Source organism: Lissotriton helveticus, chromosome 7, assembly GCF_964261635.1.
Source record: "Lissotriton helveticus chromosome 7, aLisHel1.1, whole genome shotgun sequence".
NCBI classification, from domain to species: domain Eukaryota; kingdom Metazoa; phylum Chordata; class Amphibia; order Caudata; family Salamandridae; genus Lissotriton; species Lissotriton helveticus.
Genome location: NC_136068.1, coordinates 556233652 through 556256370, shown reverse-complemented (window position 1 = coordinate 556256370; position 22719 = coordinate 556233652). Strand labels below are relative to the sequence as shown.

Sequence of the window (22719 nt, the reverse complement as noted above, 5' to 3'; positions counted from 1 at the left end):
GAGTCTTGAGGAAAATGAAACTTCTTATCATTGACGAAGTAAGCATGGTTTCCAATGTCATGCTTGCCTTTGTGCATTTGAGAATGCAAGAAGTTCTCAAAACAGAGTATGATGTTTTATTTGGTGGCAAACACATCATTGTTTTCGGAGATCTTCTGCAGCTGACACCAGTGAAAGGGCAACCTGTGTTCAAAATGCTCACACATGAAGATACCAGGAAGTGCTTAGGGAGCATTGGCAACGTCAATATATGGTTAAACTTCAATTATGTTGAACTGCATGAAAATATGCGTCAGGCAAAGGATGAAGTTTACAAGACTATTCTACAAGATGTTAGAATTGGAAAAGTGACCGAGCATGGGAAAGAAGCTTTACATGCACGATTACTGACAAATTTATATCCAGACCAAGATGTTGTGCCTGAGAATATTTTTCAGAAAATTACTGAGAAAAAATCTGGAATATGTTTGTTGCCAACTCTTGCAGAATGTGCCAAATTCAACAACAAAATGTTGCATTTGGGAAAGCAAGAGATTGTGAAACTGGAAGCTATTGACAGAGTAGAGCATATGGGATCAACAATTCTTTTGTCTGAGAATCTGAAAACAAAATTGGATTAATTACAGAAGAGTATATCTAAAACTGCAGGTTTTGAAAAGACTCTGAATGTGTGCTTGAACTGCCGTATAATTTTAAGAAGGAATTTACATGTTGAAAGAGGTCTGGTAAATGGATCAATGGGTAATGTTGTTGATTTTGTGAAATACAGAAATAGAGATGGAATTGAATTTTTAAAAATTAAATTTGATGGCATTGAGGAAGTACAGCTAATTGGTCGTTGTTCTGCTAGATTTTTGCTTGTAAAAGACTTATATGTTCGCCGTAAGCAGTTTCCTGTTTGCTTGGCATATGCGGTGGCAATCCATAAATCGCAAGGTTTAAGTGTAGACTGTGCATTGGTGAATATTGGCAGTTCTGTGTTCAAGGAGGGTATGGCATATGTGGCATTGTCACGAGTTAGAACTTTATCGGGATTGTACTTGATTGAGTGTGATGTCACAAACATTTGTGCGGATCTAGATTGTGTTAAGGAATACAATAGGTTAAGAAGAGAGTATGCGCCACATTTGCCTCAGTATCCTTTGTTTGAGAAACGTGTGGTAGGCCGGAAACGAAGAAATGTGACCAATACTGGGGAGGTTGTAGCAAAAAGACGAAAAGTCGATGAACCTGAAATTATAAGCAGAAACAAAAAGGATTCTGTTGAAGATGTTGTTGGTTTTCAATTTGAAAACAGTTCTGGTGTCAACTGCTATGCTAATGTAGTGGTTAATGTTTTGTTTTCTCTAGAAAATGTAAAAGAAGAGATTGTGGTCAATTCTGATCAAAGATTTTGCAGTTTGTTAAATTCTGTGTTAGAGAAATGTAGCACTGATAGAACAAACATAGAAAGTGTGTCTGAAATTCGAAATCTGTTAGACAGATGTTCAGGCCAAACACAATTCTCTCAAAATAGTCAGCAAGATTGTCAGGAGTTTTTAATGTATATGCTTGATGTATTGCATGATGAAGGTGTAGATGTAGATCACCTGTTTGGGCTTTCTTATCAATGGCAGCATGACTGCGAGAACTGTAGGGTATCAAGTACTACTAGTGTAGACTCAGAAAGATTTATATATTTAACTTTGCCAGACAGTAAAACAGTCTCTTTTAATAAGCTAGTAAAAGCAGCTGATCACAACATGGAGTGTAGCCAATGTAAATCTGAAATGATGTCCACATTATTTATACGAACATATGGCCAGTATGTCATTTTAATGTTCCAACGATGTAGGCCTGATGGAACAAAATTGACAACTTTAATTAAAAATTTTGTGGCTTCACAGTTGTCAATATCAGGAAGGACTTTTGTAACTGTAGCAATTATATATCATGATGGTCCTTCAATAACATCAGGACATTACACAGCTTATTTAAAGTGTAGAAATGGCTGGTCATTCTGCAATGATTCTGTTTTAATTTTCAAAAAAAAATTGCCGTATGACCTTAAAAACTCTTACCTGGTGTTTTTAAAACCAAAATTTTAGGGAAAGAATCTCGGGATGTGCTCTGAGGAATTTTAAGAAGTTCTAATGGCTCCTACACGATTTGGCCTTGAGGATAAGTGTAGTACAGAGACATAACTTCTTACCATAACACTGGACGTCATGGAGAAATACGTGCACTTTGAATGAGTTCAGAAAAACTGTTTCTTTTTATAAGCTAATTGAAACAGCCAATGAAAACATGGAGTAGAGGGAATGTAAGTCTGCAATGCTGTCTACTGTTTTACATTGCTTTGTGATTAAAAGTGATGTAGAGAATTAAATAATTGTACTAGTCATAAAGGTAGTGTAAGTCTGCTTCATAGTAAGCAGTATCAGTGTGATAGGAAATGTAGAACATGATTGAGCAAGAAGGGGAAGATATTACTAGTCCAGGATTGTGAAAATGATCTTCAACATTTTAATTGTGAAAGTTGCGGAAATACAACATGACGGTATTGGCTTACAAGAATTCTAAGAGTTATAAATGGCTCAGACACGATTTGGCCTTGTGGAAACGTGTGGTAGAGAGCGAGAAGTCATTTATTGTATGTAACATGTTTTTGAAAACGATGGAGGTTTTCTTTCAGAAAGTGGCGGGTTGAAAGTAATAACAGCACAACAGAGTGTAAGCTGTTCATAGGACATCCTTCGCCGTCATGGAAAGTAAGTTAACTTTAAGGAGTTCTGAATTCTGATTTGTTATGTTGTATGGGTTTTTTAAACACAATCATTTTGATTGTGTTTTTTTTTCCCCGCTGTTATATGATGAATACCTTCAAGTCACTGTTTTAGTGAAATTTGATACATTCTGAGAACAGCAAAAATAAACCATTTAACATGTATAATTAATTCTGTTATGTTTGCATTTATGATGTACATGTAGAACTGTGTAGGAGGCATGGAGAAGGTGAGGCTTCTGTAAGTGTCAAAGTTGTTGCATACAGTGCTCATATTCTACGTAGTCTTTTATATTTCATTACTTTCACTGTTTCTGACTGATCTAAATTTTTTTTTTTTAAAAGAACAGTAAGTATAAGGGAAGGAAACAGACAGTTATGTTAAAAGAAAGACAGCTATAGGGAGTAAACTAGGGATACTGTTACCCGCAATCCTCTGCTGATGATGTCACTGACCATGTCATGAATGATGTAATATGTGACATCATCAGCAGTGGATTACGGGTAATAGTATCTCTAGTTTACTCCCCTATAGCTGTCTTTCTTTTAACATAACTGTCTGTTTCCTTCCCTTATACTTACTGTTCTTTTTTTAAAAAAAAAATTTTTGGTTCGCTCCCGGTTCGCGTACCGGCGAGCGAACTGGGAAGCGAACTAAGAGAAATAGAGGTTGGCACAGTTCCAAATATTGTACCAATTTTTTAATAACGGGGAGGTAGTTCTGAAAAGAACTTTTTTTTTTATTGTTTTTGTTGTTTTATATTTTTTTAATTATTTTTCTGAACATTTTTTTACTTTTTTTGAATTTTTCTGAACGCTTTTAAATTTTTTTTTGTTTTTTTTCGGGGGGGGGAACGAAAACGATTCATTGTAAAGGGCTCAACAGGAGCAACAAAAAAAAAAAGAATTTATTGTTTGGGGCGTTTCGTACAAATTTGCATATGATTGTCAATAGCTCTGTTGATCAGAGTGATGCTACTTTCTCTGTAGCAAATGAATCCACTGCAATGTACGCAGACTTGTTTTACTTCACCAAATCTCATTTGTATATTTGGCACCATCTCCCTGCCCTCTGGTCCCGTCACTTCCGGTACAACAGATCTTCTGGCCATAATAGGGAGATTATCTAGGTTGTTACGAAACTGTGCAGCACTGTAGTTGTTAGGATGCCACCTAATCATATGGCGATGCATTGTGTAGTTTCCGTAACTGTATTTTTTCTCGGTCCCTCTGGACAGTCTATCTTGACATATAAGGCAAGTTACGTATCTTGCATTTACTTTTTTCTGACCTTTGGGAAATTTAAAAAATTGCCAAATGAAGTTTTCTTTCCGGTGAGACGTCCTGGGCTCCTCAGGCAAAAAGTGCCTCTCTTCTTGCTCTTCTTGCTCTTCTTCCTCTTCCTCTTCTTCCTCTTCTTGCTGAATTATAACTTCAGCAGGTGGTCCTCTCTTCCTTGGATGTGGTGGAGGTGGTGGGGAAGCACCAGCTGAAGCTACTAAAGAAGCCATTGCTCACTGGTAACAAAGGGTCTTTCTCTCACAATGATGAAAGTCAGAGTGAGGAAAGAAGGAGGGATTTTCATCATTTGGGAAAAACAATAGTTCTCAACCAATGCAAAGTGTTCATTTTAGATTATATGACCTAGTCTTACATCATTAGGAAACCAAAAGTGAAATGAACCAATGAAAAGTGTTATTACCAAGTCATATGACCTGCTGTGTTTACGTTACGCGCTTTGCGCCGCCTCCCGGTTTGCTTCCAGGAACCTGCGCTTCTCGCCTCGGTTCGCGTACCAGTTCGCTAACGTAGCACGTCATATGACGTATCACGCGACAACGCGAAACGTCATGCGGACGCGAGGCGTCACGATGTTGTTTTCTAACGCGGCAGTTGCGGTAAAGGAATGTTTACCGGCTCGCGGTCTATTTCGCGGCATCAAGGTCAGCTAACGGAAAGCTTCCCGATTCGCGAAGCGGGAGCGAAGAAAACAAAATATAACATTTTTTTTAAATTAATAAACATATAAAATATATTTTTGGATTTAAAGAAGAATACATTTTACAGCTACAGATATTAGCTGTTAAAAAACCAATGAAATTCACTGAAAAAACCATAGGTTATAGACCATATATAGTTAGGAATTAGCATTTACAAAACCTTGAAAATTCACTGAAAAAACCATAGGTTATAGACCATATATAGTTAGGAATTAGCATTTAGAAAACCTTATTTTACTCACACAAAACCATTGAAATTCCATATATAGTTAGTTGCACTAACTATATATCGCGCACCCGCAATCCACTGCTGATGATGTCACATATTACATCATTCATGACATGGTCAGTGACATCACTGATGACATCACTGATGACATCTCAAATGACATCACTGATGACATCACTGATGACATCTCAAATGACATCACTGATGACATCATGACACACCAATACCAGTTACTACATACGCACTCACTGATTCCTACGTCTACACAGACATTCACTCATTCACCCATACAATCACTCATACATACAGTCACTCATTATTACAACACTATCATATGCACTCATACACCTATGCAGACACTCACACACTGCCACTCATGCATGGAGTTACTCACACACCAAGTCAGTCCTGTAAAGAATCAATCACACTTCCATTTCCTCATCTATACAGTTAAACACAGAACACCATACTTCAGTGACATCACTGATGACATCACTGATGACATCTCAAATGACATCACTGATGACATCATGACACACCAATACCAGTTACTACATACGCACTCACTGATTCCTACGTCTACACATACATTCACTCATTCACCCATACAATCACTCATACATACAGTCACTCATTATTACAACACTATCATATGCACTCATACACCTAGTCAGTCCTGTGAAGTATCAATCACACTTCGATTTTCTCATCTATAGTTAAACACAGAACACCATACTTTTCACACATATACTAACACATACTTACTCTCTTATACAATCACTGATACAAGTACACATTGATATGCACAGAGTCACACACCTCCCAGCCAGCCACACGCACACTCAGTCTTCCATACATCCACTCATTCTTCAATATGTAAAACGTATTTAAACTTTACAAAAACACACAGACACTAGATGATGTCATCAGTGATGTCATTTGAGATGTCATCAGTGATGTCATCAGTGATGTCATTTGAGATGTCATCAGTGATGTCATCAGTGATGTCACTGACCATGTCATGAATGATGTAATATGTGACATCATCAGCAGTGGATTGCGGGTGCGCGATATATAGTTAGTGCAACTAACTATATATGGAATTTCAATGGTTTTGTGTGAGTAAAATAAGGTTTTCTAAATGCTAATTCCTAACTATATATGGTCTATAACCTATGTTTTTTTCAGTGAATATATATATATATATATATATATATATATATATATATATATATATATATATATATATATATATATATACATATATACACATGTATGTTACTTGAACACATGTCATTTCAAAGTAATCTTTATCACATATTTCAGGGAACATTTGGGGGTGCGGTGAATCTCTCCTCACTATAATGTATGCTTTTACATCATTTGGGTGTTGGGTGTCTCCCAGCACAAATACACATGTTTTTATCAGGTTTTTATGGGTGGATGCGGGGTGTGGGGGGTCTCACCCCACAAATAAACATGCTTTTACAATGTTTTTATGGGAAGATGGGGGTGGGGGTCTCCCCCACAAATACGCATTATTTTACCATGTTATTATGGGTAGATGGGGGTGTGGGGGTCTCCCCCCCACAAATACACATGCTTTTACAAAGTTATTATGGGTACATGGGGGTGTGGGGGGTCTCCCCCCCCCACAAATATGCATGCTTTTACCATGTTATTATGGGTAGATGGGGGTGTGGGGGGTCTCCCCTCCACAAATATGCATGCTTTTACCATGTTATTATTGGTAGATGGGGGTTGTGGGGGGTTTCCCCCCACAAATACATTAGTTTAACAATAATAAAAATAAATAAGCGGTAAGGTAAGCGTTTTATAAGCATGCTTTAGCAAAAAAAAGTGATTTGTAAGAAAAGCCATGGTTGTGGCATACAAGGCTTTTTAAACTCATTCCCTACTTATTTTTCTTCAAATTTCATTTCGTCACAGTCTCTCTAATTGATAAAGACAGTTATGGGTACTTACTTTGTATATCTGTTGTATATTTCGTAGTTTCTTGTAGGATGATGCTCAGTTGTTGTAAATAGGGAAATTAAGATTTTTTTTTAGGATTAGATATCTGTGAATAGAATAGAAATGGTACAATAAGTATTTTGTTTTCCACAGGTGATTTTGTTGACTTTCGTTGTGATTTGCTTTTTTTTGCTTTGGTCTTTAGTCACTATCTATTTTCAACTTTCATGGTTTAACAGTTTTGTTACTGGCATTTTGTATATTTTTTGGCTTTGTAAATGCTTGTTTTATGCTGCTTGAGAATGACGATTCTCCAATTATCATACAGAGAGAATCTTGATTTCATTAAAGACAACGGAGGCTGACATTATGCAATAACTTTTATTGCTGCCCAAGATATGCAGCCCTTTAAAATGTAACAGTTACATCATTAATAAAACATTCCACACAGCATAGACAAGTGTCTTCGCAACCAAATAACTTCCTCTTAGAGCTGCGAAGAAAATGACTGTATCTTCAACTTCTTCCATCAAATTAAAAGGTTTATAAAGAAGCCGAATCTGAAAGAAAAAAGCAAAAGGAGTAGTACTTGTCTCATAAGGTACAAAAGATTAAATGCAAAAAGGACATATTTAATCAAACATCCAAAGACATAATTAATAAAACATCCACCAGGCAGTGGTGGGAGGGATAATGTCAGCCTCCATTGTCTTTAATGAAATCAAGATTCTCTCTGTATGATAATTGGAAAATCGTCATTTCATTACAAGACCGGAGGCTACATTATGCAAGTTTAAAGCTTCTCAAAGCAACATTGCTTACATGTTCGACAGCTTTAAGGTCAAATTTAACAAAAGTTCAGGCATTTGACCAATCTGCTGCTTTAAGGATATCAGAAAGGGATCCCCCACCCCAAAATACCTTGCTAGCCATAGCGCCAACAGAGGAGTGTGCGCCAAACTTTGACAAATCTATTCCAGCTTCAAACATAACAGTTCTAACCCATCTAGAAATTGTCGCAGAAGAGATCGCCTTATGAGGTTTGACAAAAGAAATTAACAATTGGTTTTCATTGCAAGGTCTAAACAATTCATTTTTTGCTTATATACGTTCATACAACTTACAACACATAGTTTTGGAGAATCTAAAATATAAGGGTAGAAAATGTTCTCGGACATGGTCTTAGTTCTAACCCTGGGCGTAGTTCGCGGAGCCGCACTCCGCGGAGCTACGCGAAGACGCACTTGCACTCCGCGACCTACGCGTAGCTCCGCGGACATGCGTAGTTGCTTGCTAGACCCGTTCGCGCGCCGTTTTTTGTCTTCGGGAGCGCGGTGCGCGTGTTCGGGGCGCTGCCTGCATGCTCGGGATGGCTAGCGCGCTAAGTTACCCAAGAGGTTTGTCCCGCCCGCTTGCGTTCCCTTATTTCCTGTTCCGGGTCACAAGTCACGTGTTCGGGTTGTGCAAGACATGTTCGGGAACTCATCTTCTCGTTCGCACTACAAAAGTGCGTGATCGCGCTAAATATCGCGCGAACCTACCCACGCGGTCGCGACGGGCGCAGCCATCTTGGATTTCACACTCTGGCTATGGTTTTGGGCCTACTTTAGCATCTAGCTCATATCTCTTCAATCCTGGTCTTTTTACCCACTTTTTCAAACTTTCTTTAGTTATTACCTATCTCTCTCTGTGCCTAGGTTTATATTTTTTATTTTATTTCTACTTTTACAACTTTTTTTCAACTTTTCTATTGTTTTATTTTACTTCCTTCTTTTACCTTGCTTCTTCTTTCCCCTACCTTTTTGTCTTGAACTTTTCTTCTCCCCTCCACCCAGAACCATGGTGAAGGGCGCCAGCAGCATCGGCGGCTCAAAGGGCAAGGCGCCTGTGCCCAAAAAAACCCGGCTGCCTTGCGGCAGAATGCGCCCCTCAGGGGTGACGGCCCGCCAACTTTTTGGGGAGGAGGAGGTGGCTGCCCTGGTCTTTTTTCTCCAGCGCCACCTCCCCTTGACCTTGGCAGCAGGCGGCAGGCCCGGCTCCGGCTACCAGATTGAAGAGCGTCTCCGGCGGTGGGCGAAGGTGCGCCGGGCAGTCTTCCGCTGCTCCGGTATCCGGCGTACCCACCATCAGCTGTCCCACCGCTGGGCAGACATTTTGGACCGGGAGCAGGACCTGTTGGACCTGCTTGGTGTCGAGGTCGTGGGTCTTGGTGAGTGGCTTCCCCAAAAAAAAGTGTGTATATATATATATATATATATATATATATATATCTATAGTAGTATAAGTATTGTTATTGTATCTTTCTAAATCTTGGCTGAATAAGTAACGCGATGACTGGTGCTCCTAGTTACATTTCCGATGTATTCCGTTATATCTACTGTAATTGTATGACACTGGTCTGTGCTGCTCTTCTTCACTGACTCTTGCGTGTTGTTTCAACTTGGCGCTAGCTATTGCTGTTTATTGATGTGAGATTTTCTTTATTGTAGAGAACTGAAGTTAGTTAATGCTATTAATAGAGTCTTGTCCTTCCTTTGTCCGTCAGTGAAATAGCGGTGGATGGATAATTGTACGTAGTTTGCATATTGTATCATTTTTTTCACGGCCTTCTCTTCTGCATGAATCCTCCTCTGGCAATGAATGCTAAAGTTACTTTGTTCTTCTTACCTCAGCCAGGGCCGGCTTTCACATGTGCAAGCTGTGCAACTGCACAGGGCCACCAAACGCCAGGGGCCACCACACCAATATATATCCTTAATTTAATAATCCTCTGAGGATGGATACATATTTGCGTGGCGGCCCCTGGCAGGGATTTGGTGCCTCCGGCTCTGTTCCACTTCCAAACACCCTGACTCCCCCCACTTCACTGGCCTCCGTGCTCCGCCCCGACCTCCTCTTCCGGGGCCCCCTACCTACGCTCCCTGCCCAGGACCACCATGAGCCTAGAGCTGGCCCTGCCTCAGCCCTCCATAGAACTGATGTAGTTTGTTTAGTGAGTGGGTAGGCTTAGCAGCAGTAGCATTTAGTCAGTAGCAGAACAAAATATGATGCAACGAACGTACAATTTCGTGTATGCACAAAGTTAAGCATGTCTCCTCCTTGTGATCTATGCATTTTGCTGGCAAAAATAAAAAAGAAATGCCTACTTACAGATAATTGATTACCCCATTCTTGAATCGGTGGTGTTGTTCAGGTGTTACTGCCTCTGTGTTACTTAGTAATCTGCAATCAGAATGTTTATGGAACATTTGATTTGTTTTCTCCAAGTATACAGTCAGTGAATCCTGCAAGGCAGTAGTCATTTGGTAGATCAATGTTTGTTTCTTTTAATGTTCTAGCAGTGGTTTTTGAAATGATGTCTATGTTTCACAGCACTCAATGTTTTTCTCTTTCTTTATTATTTCTTACATGAACCACAGAACCCAGGGGCAAGCAGAAGGCTGGGACCGAGTCGGCGGGTGAACCACAGGCACAGAGCTCCTCTACTGAGGATCCTGCTGCTGTCCCCAGTAAGTCCAACAGTGCTTTCTTTTGGAACAATGATATTTCCCTAACTTTCTAACTGAGCTTTTTTTCCCAACCGATTAATGACATTTCCTTCCTAAATAAATTTTGACAAATGCTTTTTTGATTTTCATTATGTTTTCAAAATTTTGGGTATCTGTCCCTGCCTTTCTGTTCCTTCAAAGAGCCTCTGCTATGACTCTCTGTGCTACTACTAGTATTAGACTGTCTGTAGGTAAGCTTGCCCTGTTGCCCACTCTTTAGTTAAGGTATTAATCTTTTCAAAAAATCTGTGATAGAATAGCTGTAGGCACAGGGTCCACTCCTGTCTTATGCTTTTTCCTCTGTAATGTCTCTGCTTTGCCAATTGACACCAACCAAGTATGCATCCAGATGTTGGTCTAGTATTTTGTAAACGTTAGTATACCACTACTACTCTTGTGGGTATTCTTCTATGCAGTCACATACATAACTATGTATGCACCAGAAAATTGGATGTTGGTGATAGGCAGGTTGGACCTTACTTACACCTCAGTCACAGAACTCTGAGGAACCCACAATTCACTGAACGACAACCTATATGGGCTCAGTCATTGGTCAATTATTCAATTATCCCACTCCTGAACCCCAATACCAAGATGCCCAATGCTTTTATTACACCATCCATAACCTAGGTAACCCCCTTTTGCTCACTCACTCGTGTAAGTCTACAAGACAACAGACACTGAAAATATACTTCAGAGTCAATGTGGTACTTCAAAAGCTTTATTTTGTTAGAAGTAAGTAAGTAACATCAATGTTTTTAAGTTGTTCCGTGAAATACGTCAAGGGGCCCACCAGAAAAAATCCAGAGTTAAAAAGGCTGAATAAAGTAATCTACATTTGTACAGCTACTAGTGCACGATAGGGAAATGTGGGAAATGTCGGAGACCCCTCACCATTGAACGTATACTGGTTACATATGCCTCTTTTTGGTAAGCTCTTGAAATCTCTGCTTCGTAGAAGGAAATCTTCTCATCTGCCGAAAAATATTGACAAAAGTGGTGCACGTTAGACAGTATGAAATACATTTATGCAAGTTTTTTGCAGTCATGCTAAAAAAAAGGTGTAACCTGTAAGCAAACTCGATTCCACAATCCACATACAAAAAGTAAATACGGGCCTTTTTATTTTGCAACCTCTTCATGTGTATGCATTGAACAGTCATGTGGCCACAAAGGCGTCTTCTCGTACTGCGCAACAAGCTGCGAGGTAGCATGAGCAAAACTGTATACATTGATGTACAAAGGTTACATGGTTCAGTTCAAATTTCCAAGGACTAGAGTAGCAGTAGAAATGAGATAAGCTTGGGTACCATACCATAACAAATGAATGCTAATATGTGTAGTGACTCTGCTGTACTATGCAATGTGGACTACTACTGATTACGTTGTACTTAACTGTTTTGCAGAACTCCATTCTTGGTGAACAAGTACAATGGGGGCTGTGCATCCATCTAAAAAGGTGTACTTATTTTTATAGGTGCAGAACCGGTACCATCCACCAGTGCCGACGGGGACAGCGGCGCAGCGTCAGCAGAGGCGATCCCGGAGGGGACAGGACCAGAGGCACCTACACCAGCACCAGCAGCAGTGGGGGAGGAGCCAACAGCGGTGGGCGATGGTAAGTTACATTCAATAGTGATCCGCATTACTTGGTGGGAGGGGAAAACTTCCTCACTGTACTCTGAGATTTATAATGAACTTGAAGTTCTACTGGACAATATATGACGCCACCTTTATTTGTCATTACCATGCTTAGCATTACCACCGGCGAGCATTGATAAAATAACAGGCCTCTTCTATCTGACTACAACTCAGCTGTGAAAGGTTGGTGGGAGACTAAAAGTCTTATCCACAACATGACTGCGATGGATTAACACTAAGGAGATCGATTTTAAGTATGATGAAAGGAGCAAAGAAAAAGCACCAATCATCTAATATAGAAGGATACTTTGGAATCAGCAATGCAGGTGGCTGATAGCAGTCAGATGCATGGGTTGTTGTGGAAGCATGGAAAGGGGAAAACACAGCTGCCTGCGTGGTTGGGAGACACACCCAATATCGGTGGGTAGGATAGTCTCAGCAGCGGTGTTTTGGTCAAACCCAAAGGCAAGGGAAGGAGGGGACGACTGGATGCATGGGTCGTTGCTGGTGAAACACAAACCACCTAAGGTTTGTTGCGCGATATAAAGAATGATAGTCTCTACTAGACATTTACTACTAGCTGGCCCCTGTTAATTAATGTTAGTTTGAGACTGTTCCCGGAAGCAGAGTATATGATATAAAATGAGATATGAAAAAGACAGGTGTTCGTATGTGTGTGACCGTTGAAGTACACCCATGCTACTAGGGCAGGCATAATGCCGTGCCAAAAAGTCCAACAAATTAATTATATAGGCCGTAGAATGGTGAAGATAGATGCAACACAATTTTTTGTACTCAGCTTGCTTGCTAGTGCTACTGTGCCACTATGTGTTGAATAAATTTTGTGTTCTTGATTTGCTGGGATTTTGGATTACAACAATTCTGTCTCTTTCTTTATAGTTACTCCTTCAAAACTAACAAGAAAGGAGTTGGCAGTCCGGGCCCGGCAGCGGAAACTGCAGGCCTACCGCCGGCTGGTGGCTCAGGCCGAGGAGGAGGAGGAGGAGGCGGCGGCAGCAGCTGCTGCCTCTTCCAATGCCCCGGCCCCCAAGCCTGCAGGAGTACGTCGCCGTGGTCAGGCAGCCGCCCGCCACCGGATTTTTTCATCATCGGCCGCCCCCCCACAACATGCATGCCAATGTAGGTGCCGTGAATTTCAAAAAAATATTCTCCTCCGGGTAGCGAGGCTCGAGGATGAAATAGAGGAGCGGGTGAAGCTCATTGTGGACAAACACTTGAAAGCCCGCCGGCTTTGAGATGGACCCTGTTTGTTTGCCCCTTTTTCAATCCTTTTGTTGGTGGGTGGGAATTGGGTGTTGGGGGTTACATTGAACTTGGAAATTTGGTTGGGGTTAGGGGAGGGTAGGGACAGCTGTGGGGTAAGATTTCATATATATTTTATTTTTGTATCATCTATCTTTATATTATGGTGAAATAAATGAGACACAAAGTTATTTTCAAAAGAAAACATTTGAAGTTCATTTGTGTTTGTTGGGGGGTGGAGGGGGGACTGTTTCACCAAATAATGTACGTTGTGCAACATCGCAAGGTTTAATGGGCCATGCAGGTCAGCGGACAGTGCTTTCGAACAAAAAAATATATTGGCCACATCTTTAACATGCAGACAGATAGATGCGGTCAACCCTCACCGAGTTATATTTGTAGTATTAGAAGAACTACCAGTCTGTCTTGCGTTATACCTCACAGCAAACTTATCTTACCTGTGATTGCTGATGATGATTGATGATGAAGTGTGGCACTGCAAGGGCTGCATTTGTTTCCCAAGACAATGGAGAAGAATCTGTGGTTCTGAACTTCTGTGATAGTAGTAGTAGACATGCCCTGCCAGTAGCATTTTGAGACAAAAAGAAAGAGGCAGTCATTTGCGTGATAGACAATGTGGGAGTAGTATAAGTATTAAGTACAGTACATTACACGACTGACCCAAAACAATATTGCAACTGCTAAACTGAAACAAAACAATGGTTTGGGGGACTGGAAACTAAGTGCAAGAGAAGATAAGAAGTTCAACTGTACTTGTAGTACTCACGTCAACATCAAACTTTTCTAAATCATAATGCTGTAAACTTAAACCCAAACAATGACGCCAATTCATTCGATGTATTCGTTGTTTGATGGTAATGGTAAATTATTTGGCATTATACACAGAGCTTGAGTTGGGAAGCAGAAGAAGATCCTGGCCATGCCTTGTTGGAATTTCACTATTGTTGCTTTCACCACATCTGCCCCAGCAAGCGCGTGATCAAATTGTTGGTGTATATTTAATGTAACAAACATCACACCTCGATGAAACCACGCAGCCCGGGGGAAGAGGGTTAGGGTTTGTTGAATGGATGGGTACGGGGGTTTTGGGAAAGGTTTGAGAAAGAAAAACAGTACGCATGGAGACGACAAAAGCAAAACAATGAAGACGATGATTTATGATGTTGATCCACTAGCCAATGAATGTAAGCAATAAACGTAGGAAAAGGACACGCTGAATATCATTCTTGGTTTCCCGCCATCCAATTGCTTGATGATGAGGATAAGTGGTAAGGGTGAGTTGATGCTCATAGTATAATAGCAGTGGGTGAAAAACGTCCAGCCTGTGTGGATTGAAAAAGAAAAGGCAAATACAAAAGAATGTGAATGACCTAAACAAATTGTATTTGTAATACAGTGAAGATCAAAAAAATAATACAAGAGATGTGCCTCTTATTTGTATTTACCTTGTATTCCACTCCAAGAAACATCGTACATCAATCAGCTCAGATCCAACTGCCTGACAGCGTGCAAAGATATGGTGGTGTCACCATCATTATCAGGTGTGGCACGTCTAGTCCAACAGCAACAGCAACTCAGTCTGTAGTGAGTGACTACGATAAATTAAGTCCTGACTGCACCTGTAGTAGTAGGAACACAAGTGCGTAAATAATTTATATTATTAAATAACATGGAAAAATTGGCTATCACGTGAGTCTGAAGTTACTAGTATACTTCAATTCCATGCCCATTTGCTCAGAGTCAGCAAAACATCCAATGCAATGCATAGCATCATTCATTTAATATACCTGTCTTGCTCTTCTCTTTCACTATCAGAGGATTGATCACAGATGCTGCCGAGCCTTTTAAAAGTAATGATGAGTCACAACAAGTTGACTTCAGTTGTGGATGCCTGCTCAAGTTTTGACACTGAAGAGTCGTCTATGAATGCCTGCAGACAGAGGTGGTAGCCTTAAAAGTAAGACAGTGATGAGTTGCAGATTTCAAATGAAATAGAGGATGGCTGTAGTCATGACTGTACGGTTCACTTGTTATGGAGGGACTGTTAGAGGCTACATTATTGTACTAAACTCCATCTACAACATTCAATGTATGGCTGGCAAGATGGAATTGTATTGACTTGAGTGGGAGTCAAGAAGATGGAGCAAGACTCTCAGGAGTGCAGTCAACAAATGCACAGGCGTGCAACTCCAGTAGGTAAATAAAAAGATACAGTGAAAATAAATGCACAGGCGTGCAACTCCAGTAGGTACATAAAAAGAATCAGTGGTGGGGATGGATTTGGTTGTGGTTTTTATTTGCAGTTTTGCACCAGAAAGCCATTGTTAATAAGAAAATAACACAAATAAAGGAAGGGAGAAAGTAACAATTTAAAAGTCTAGTTGTCAGGGAAGAGGAGCTCGTCCTCAAACTCTGGGGGTTCGGACAGAAGTAGGTCATGTAACCCAGTAGTGATGATGTCTTCGGACTCGCTTTCTTCATCCTGCTCTGATTCACGTACTTTATAGTCTGGTGGTATGAAGTGTTGATTCATTTTTATCATTGTCAGCCTCTCCACGCTTTTGGGGGAGAGACTGGTCCTTTTCGCTGTCACAATGGCACCAGCAGCACTGAAAACCCGCTCAGAAGAGACACTGGCTACAGGACAAGCCAGATACTTTATCGCCAGCCTGCTCAGCACTGGCCACTGTCTCCTTCTTTCATACCAATAGACCAATGGGCTTTGCTCCATGAACACCTCTGTTGTGTCATCCAGATAGGCCTGAACCATCCGCTCAGTGTTCATTGGTGCTCGGCTTTGCTGGTCCTCTTTCCCCTTTGCAACAGCAACGGACTTACCCATCCCTTTCTGTAGAAAAAAAGCAGTTATGCTTTTGGTTGTGTCTGCTGAATCAGATCGTGTAGGTGCTGCTTTTGGTACTGTTGGTGCCTGCTGGGAAGCAGACGCACTGCTCTCATGCTCTGAAGAACTTGCCTCAGGAGGATGGCCTGGAGTACTTTGACTGGCCTGGGCTGGCACTGGCAGGCCTTTAAGTAACAGCCGTTCAGTTTCTAAATCATTAGCTTCCGCAGCTATGGAAGTTTTGTACTTGGCAACATCCCCATCTGAAAAAGGAATTACTGCGCTACTGCTGACAAATAATTTGTACCGTGGATCCAACATTGTTGCAGTTATGTAATGTTGACCTGACACAATCATTTGAAGCCTTGCATTTAGAGATAAGCGGTTGACTAAGGCCTTGGCCAAGGTATATGCATCAACTTTTTCTTCGTCACCTTCGTATGTTTCACAGACCTCCTTCAGCTGTTGCTCAAGCATGTACAACAATGGGATGGCTTGGCCCATAGTACAGTCCTCCCTGCTAACTGCACGTGTGAAGACCTCAAAAGGTAGTAGCATCTCTGTGAAGCATTTAATGAGGTCCCACTGCCACATCTCAACGATCAGGGCTTTAAGATTAACAGTAGGATCCACTAATCTTCTTGACATGACATAAGCATTCAGTTGTATGTACTGCTCAAAGAGACGCTCAAGCATGAAATAAGTAGAGTTCCAACGTGTTGGGACCTCCTGGATCAGTGCTTTGACTGGCAATTTATGCTCACGCTGAATGACCCGTAGCAGCTTCCGTGCTTTAAAAGAATGGTTAAAATGCGTGCATATTCTTCTGCAGATGGTTAGTATGTTGCTGACTTTGGCGTCAGTTTTCAGAAAGTCCTGCACGACTAAGTTAATGCAGTGTGCCAAACAGGGTACCCTGAAATAATGTCCTTCTCTCATTGCCTTCACTACATTACTGCCATTGTCGGCGGCAACAAAACCAATCTTAAGGCCTCTTGGTTGCAGCCATTCAAAGACCTTGCTGTTAAACTCAGACAAAATGTTTTCAGCAGTATGACTTTTCTCCATAGCAAACATGGCTACAGTTGCATGTCTGCGAGTATCATTAAAAATCCCAGCAACGTCAAGGCCTGAAGTTAACTTGTCTTTAACACCTGCAAAAGAGATCCAGTGTGCGGTGATGCACATGTAATCTGTAGCATCGCAACTGCTCCAGATGTCTGTTGTCAGGTGGATACAATGGACAACACTCTGTTGTAAGGCTTTCCCAATCAATTCCAGCACGTCGTGGTGTAGTGCTGGAACAGCAACTCTGGCAAAATAGTAGCGACTGGGAACATTCCATTTTGGGCAGAGGGTTGCCACTAATTCCCGAAATCCCACAGCCTCAACAAATGAAAATGGGAGAAGGTCGAGTGCCAACATTTTTGCAAGTTTCGCATTGTACAAACGTGCTATTGGGTGGTTCCGCTCGTACTTTCCCTCCTGCCTAAACATGCTAGTAATGGTACGCTGCTTGGTATTTCTTTCAGTTATGCTAGACGGACCACCTTGCATCGCAGACTTTGCACTCCTTGGTGTCTCCGGCTGACTCTGGTGCCACTGAGAAGTTGCTGATGCGGAAGATGTGGACTTTACCACTCCAGTGCTGGCGACAGGGCTCATTTGTGCACCACTCCCAGATAGAAGGTCATCGTCTCCCTCTTCTTCTTCCTCCTGGTCAACCATGAGTGGACCTTGTAGTACTGTATCCCCACCAACACCAGAGCTTACATTTTTTAAGCTTGCAAGGTCGTTCTCCCACCTGATTAAGTGTGTTTTTTTCAAATGGGTCTTTTGGCCTCCAGTACCATAGTTTGTACCAATCTTACCACGACTAACATTGACATGACAAATGGTGCATATAGCAATGTTCTCCTGACCTGGGTGAACCGTAAAGAAGTCCCACACTGGGGAGGTAAACTTTTGTCTCCTGCCATAGGAAGAGGAGGACCCACTTCCAATGCCGGATGGACTGGAGGATTTTTGTTGAATGTCCCTATGTGACAGCTCAGTCCTAGTACTGCCACTACCTTCTTCTGTTGAAGTGGCGCTTGTGCTGGATGTCGGATGCTGCCGGGCCTTCGCTGATGAAAAAATGGGAGCTGGTGTTACTTTGGGTGTTGAGTGTGTAGGAGTTATGCGTGCTACCTGCTCATCACTAATCGCAGCCTTTCTGGATAGGGTGAAAATGTTGGTCTCTACATCCTCTGCACCAGGAATAACGCTCGTGATGATGACAGTGTCAGACCCGTCTTTATCACCAGCAGTATCCTGCTCACCTACATCGACCTCCATAAGTTCAAGCCTTGCTGGAAACTTCCTTTTTCCTAGCCTGGTCTTGGGATGTCTCTCCTTGAATGCTCAGATAGTTGTGGCTGCCAATCCTTATCAAGGTCATCGGAAGGGATGCTTGGCGAAGAACTCGATGCACTAACCCTCCTTTCCCTTGGTGAATTGAAAGACAATAGATCACCTCCAGAAGTGGCTTCCTCTTCTTCTTGCTCGGAATGAGGCTCTACTTCCTGAACTGCCCCGACTTCGGGAGGAACAACTACTACTATTGCGTGCGGAGATGGTGGTTGTTGTTCTTGAGGAAGTACTATTGCGGGCAGTGGTTTTTCAACAACTACTCTTGTGGGATTTGGTTGTTGTTGTTGTTGAACAACTCCAATTGCGGGCGGTGGTTGTGGTTGTTCAACAACTGTTGCGGGAAGTGGTTGTGGTAGAACAACTCCTATCGCGGGCGGTAGTTGTTGAACATCTACTGCGGGCGGTGGTTGTTGAGCACTTCCATCTTGCGTGGATTGTGTACTACTTTGAGACAGCGATAAGTTTAGTTCAGGCTCAGTATCACTGCTTCCAAACATTAGGCTGGCTACCTCTTCGACCCTCATCATGTGCTTGGCCCTGGGTTGGTGGCTTGCCCCCACTAATGCAGATGTGCTGGCCCCAGCTTGCACCCCGGACACCGCTGCTGCAGGCGTACCTTTTGGGGGCCCAAAAAAGGTTTTGGGGTCCATACCAGACTTAAGTGACACTTCCTTCTTCAGTTCCTTCTTCTCAGCAACTTTCTTGGTGGTGGAGGACCTGGTACCTGCTTTCTTAGGGCCCATCTTCTTCTGATGTCAGCACACAGCAGCACAAATTGCAGAGATGTATGGTCAGATGAGTCACACACCACACGTGGCGTACAACTGAAGGACGTCCGTCTGGCAGTAGAACGGGCGATGGATGGAAACAACCAGCACCTCCTCAGTCTTTTTTTGTGCACCTACAAGCAAAGAAGGCAGAACAACATCAGTCAAACAAGCAGTAATCCAACATTAACAATTGAAAGACACACAGGCCAATGTATAAAAGACAAAACAGAAGACTAATACTACCAGCACCACAGCTCCCAGCCACATGAAGTCCAGAAAGAACCAATAAAGTCAAGCAGGCCTATATATATACCAATATGGACAGAAAGAGGAGGATGCCTGCTACACATGACAGGTTAATGCAAGGAATAAAAATACCCCATGGCTAAGAGGTTGTAAACCTACACCGCAAAAACACATCCAAAGGCATAAAATTATTAAACACACAAAAGGTTACCAACACCCCTGCCCAGACAACACATTTGGGAATGCAATGCCATACACACATGCCCTAATGATGTTAATTGAATGGACCGAATGGAAACAGCTACATAAAGCACCCCCGCCTACTGTCAGATCAGACCAAAAGCTGGGAGGCCAATGATAAATGCACAAAGGAATTACCTACAAAATGGCCGCCACGGTGCACCACATGGCCTGGCCACCCACAGCAACATGAAAAGAAAGAGAAAAAAGAAGACAGACAATAAATGCCTATGGGAAAGGGACAATGCTTTGCTTTGCTTCACAAAGTAGCTGCACCGCTGCCCACGTGGTCATCCCACCCAGAAACCAGAAGACAGACACAGGAATTGTTCCATGCTCCAAAAACTACAACCAAATGACAACTGCAGTTTTTTTGGGTGCACAAGAAACACATTCAACATTTTCGAGAAACTTTTATGCAACTCGGGACATATTGTTCGCGAGATTGCAAAATCGGCGTGTTCGGCAGCGCGAATGGAATAAAACGTCGTTATCGCGTTCCCGAGCAAGTACATTGAGCGCGCGAACAAGACAAAAAATATAATGTCGCGTGTCCACACTGTGCGAAGTTACCAAAAGTACGCGAGCTGTATTCCTAAGGTTACCTACTGGCAGGGAGTGCCACTGCCATAGTAGTTACACACACCCAAAAGCTGAAAAGTACCCACATAAAAAAAAAAAATTGAAGCAATCCAAAGCCATACACGTTGTACAAATTAAAGATACACCACAAAAAGAGTTGATTAACTTTAATGCACCTATGGCTATGAGTAGTAGTACCTCTGCCCTACTGCCAGAATAGTAAAAAACCTTGGATGCCTATGGCAAAAGCACAAAGGAAGGACACACAAAATGGCCGCCACCATAGGGCCTGGCCACCAACAACAACATGGAAAAATCACAAAGGATGTATACACAAAATGGCCTCCACCACTTGGCCTGGCCACCAACAACAACATGGCAAAATCACAAAGGAAGCATACACAAAATGGCCGCCACCACATGGCCTGGCCACCAACAACAACATGGCAAAATCATCACAAAGGAAGTACACACAAAATGGCCGCCACCACATGGCCTGGCCACCCACAACAACATGGCAAAATCACAAAGGAAGCATACACAAAATGGCCGCCACCACATGGCCTGGCCACCAACAACAACATGGCAAAATCATCACAAAGGAAGTACACACAAAATGGCCCCCACTACATGGCCTGGCCACCCACAACAACATGAAAAGAAAGAGAAGACAGACAATAAATGCCTATGGCAAAGGGACAATGCTTTGCTTCACAAAATGGACACACCACCGCCCAAATTGGTCACCCCACCCATAAACAAGAAATCATTACATAGAGGACAGAAACTGGAAGTGGTCCATGCTCCAAAAAGAGAAAACTACAACCACATGACAACATAAATGACTGTGCGAAGTTACCAAAACTACCCAAGCTGTATTCCTAGGGTTACCTAATGGCAGAAATTGACAGATTAGTTAAACACACCCAAAACCTGAAATACCCCACACATAAAAATAAGATTTTCTAAATCAATCCAAGCCATCCATGATTTTCAAATTAAGGGTACACCACAAAAACAGTTGATTAACTTTCATGACCCTATGAGTAGTACCTCTGGCCTACTGGCAGAGTAGGCCACAAGGTTGGAGGCCTATGGCAAGTGCAAAGTGGCTGGAAACATAAAATGGCCGCCAACACATGGCCAGGCCAACCACAGAAAGTTAATACAAAGAACTCAAGCATGCCTACACACTAACTACATGGAGTACTAGGGTCAGTTATTGGCTTAAAAAAATAAAAACATTTAAATTACACAAACAGAAATTCCACAACAGACATTGCTATTGCATAATGACCATAATCCAATGCCATCCATGATGTTTGTTTACAAACTGGAATAACAATTTAAACACAGACCACAGAAACATGATTGGACCCATGGGTTCCTCTCTATGTAGCCTGGATGAAATTAAAAAAAAAATACAAGTTGGGACCTCATAAAAGTACAGGCCTCCATCAATAATTTAAATCCAGGATTGAATACTGTAGTTAAAAAAAATCTCAAATCAAACAAACACAATTCTACATCATACTCACTCATACATTACTCAAACTTACTTGAAAAAGAGAATTCCAAATCCAAAAGTCCTCAATAAATCCAAGAAAAAGCAGTAATGCAGCCAACACACACAGAAAGTGATCCTTCCAGGTCAAAATCCAAATGAAAGTGAGCACCACATGGACAAAGCACTGGGAGGAGCCTGGTGGACAGGAACAGGAAGTTGTAAACTCAAGGGCCCTTCCTCCTTACTCTTCAAAAAAAGAGTAGAAACAAAAAGAGGACTCCTTCCCCCCAAAAAATACAGCCAAAGGTACAACTTTAAGGGGTTTTTCACTTTTTTTGCTAACCAAAATGGTAATTTATTAAGGTTTTAACATGCTCGAGAGTTATTCTGTGCAAGATTGCAGTTTCTGCGTGTTCGGCAACTCAATCTTACCAACAAGCATCCTCGCGCGTCCTTATGATGCTATCGCGTATCCAAATGACGTTATCGCGTTCGCACAGTCGCACGGGATTGTGCGGGAGGGTTTACAAACATGGTGGCACACGCGACCGGGAAAAAGCGAACGCAGAACCAAGGTAAGCCATTGCCGCGCACGCGATAATGTTATTCAGCGCGCGAGAACTACGCTACGCACCGGATCGCGGAGTAATCGACAGCTACGCGTTCTCCGCAGAACGCGG

At 42.0% G+C, this 22719-nt stretch overlaps 1 protein-coding gene across 1 annotated transcript in view; it reads left to right on the top strand.

The window, feature by feature from the left end:
• Window positions 1–13412, top strand: part of LOC144769176 (uncharacterized) — a 604739-nt gene extending 591327 nt beyond the window's left edge. The window contains exons 3-5 of the mRNA XM_078653191.1: window positions 10387–10476; window positions 11993–12133; window positions 13057–13412. Of these exons, the coding sequence (XP_078509317.1) occupies window positions 10387–10476; window positions 11993–12133; window positions 13057–13412 (587 nt within the window). The remainder of the gene's footprint in view (window positions 1–10386; window positions 10477–11992; window positions 12134–13056) is intronic.
• Window positions 13413–22719: the final 9307 nt, after the last annotated feature.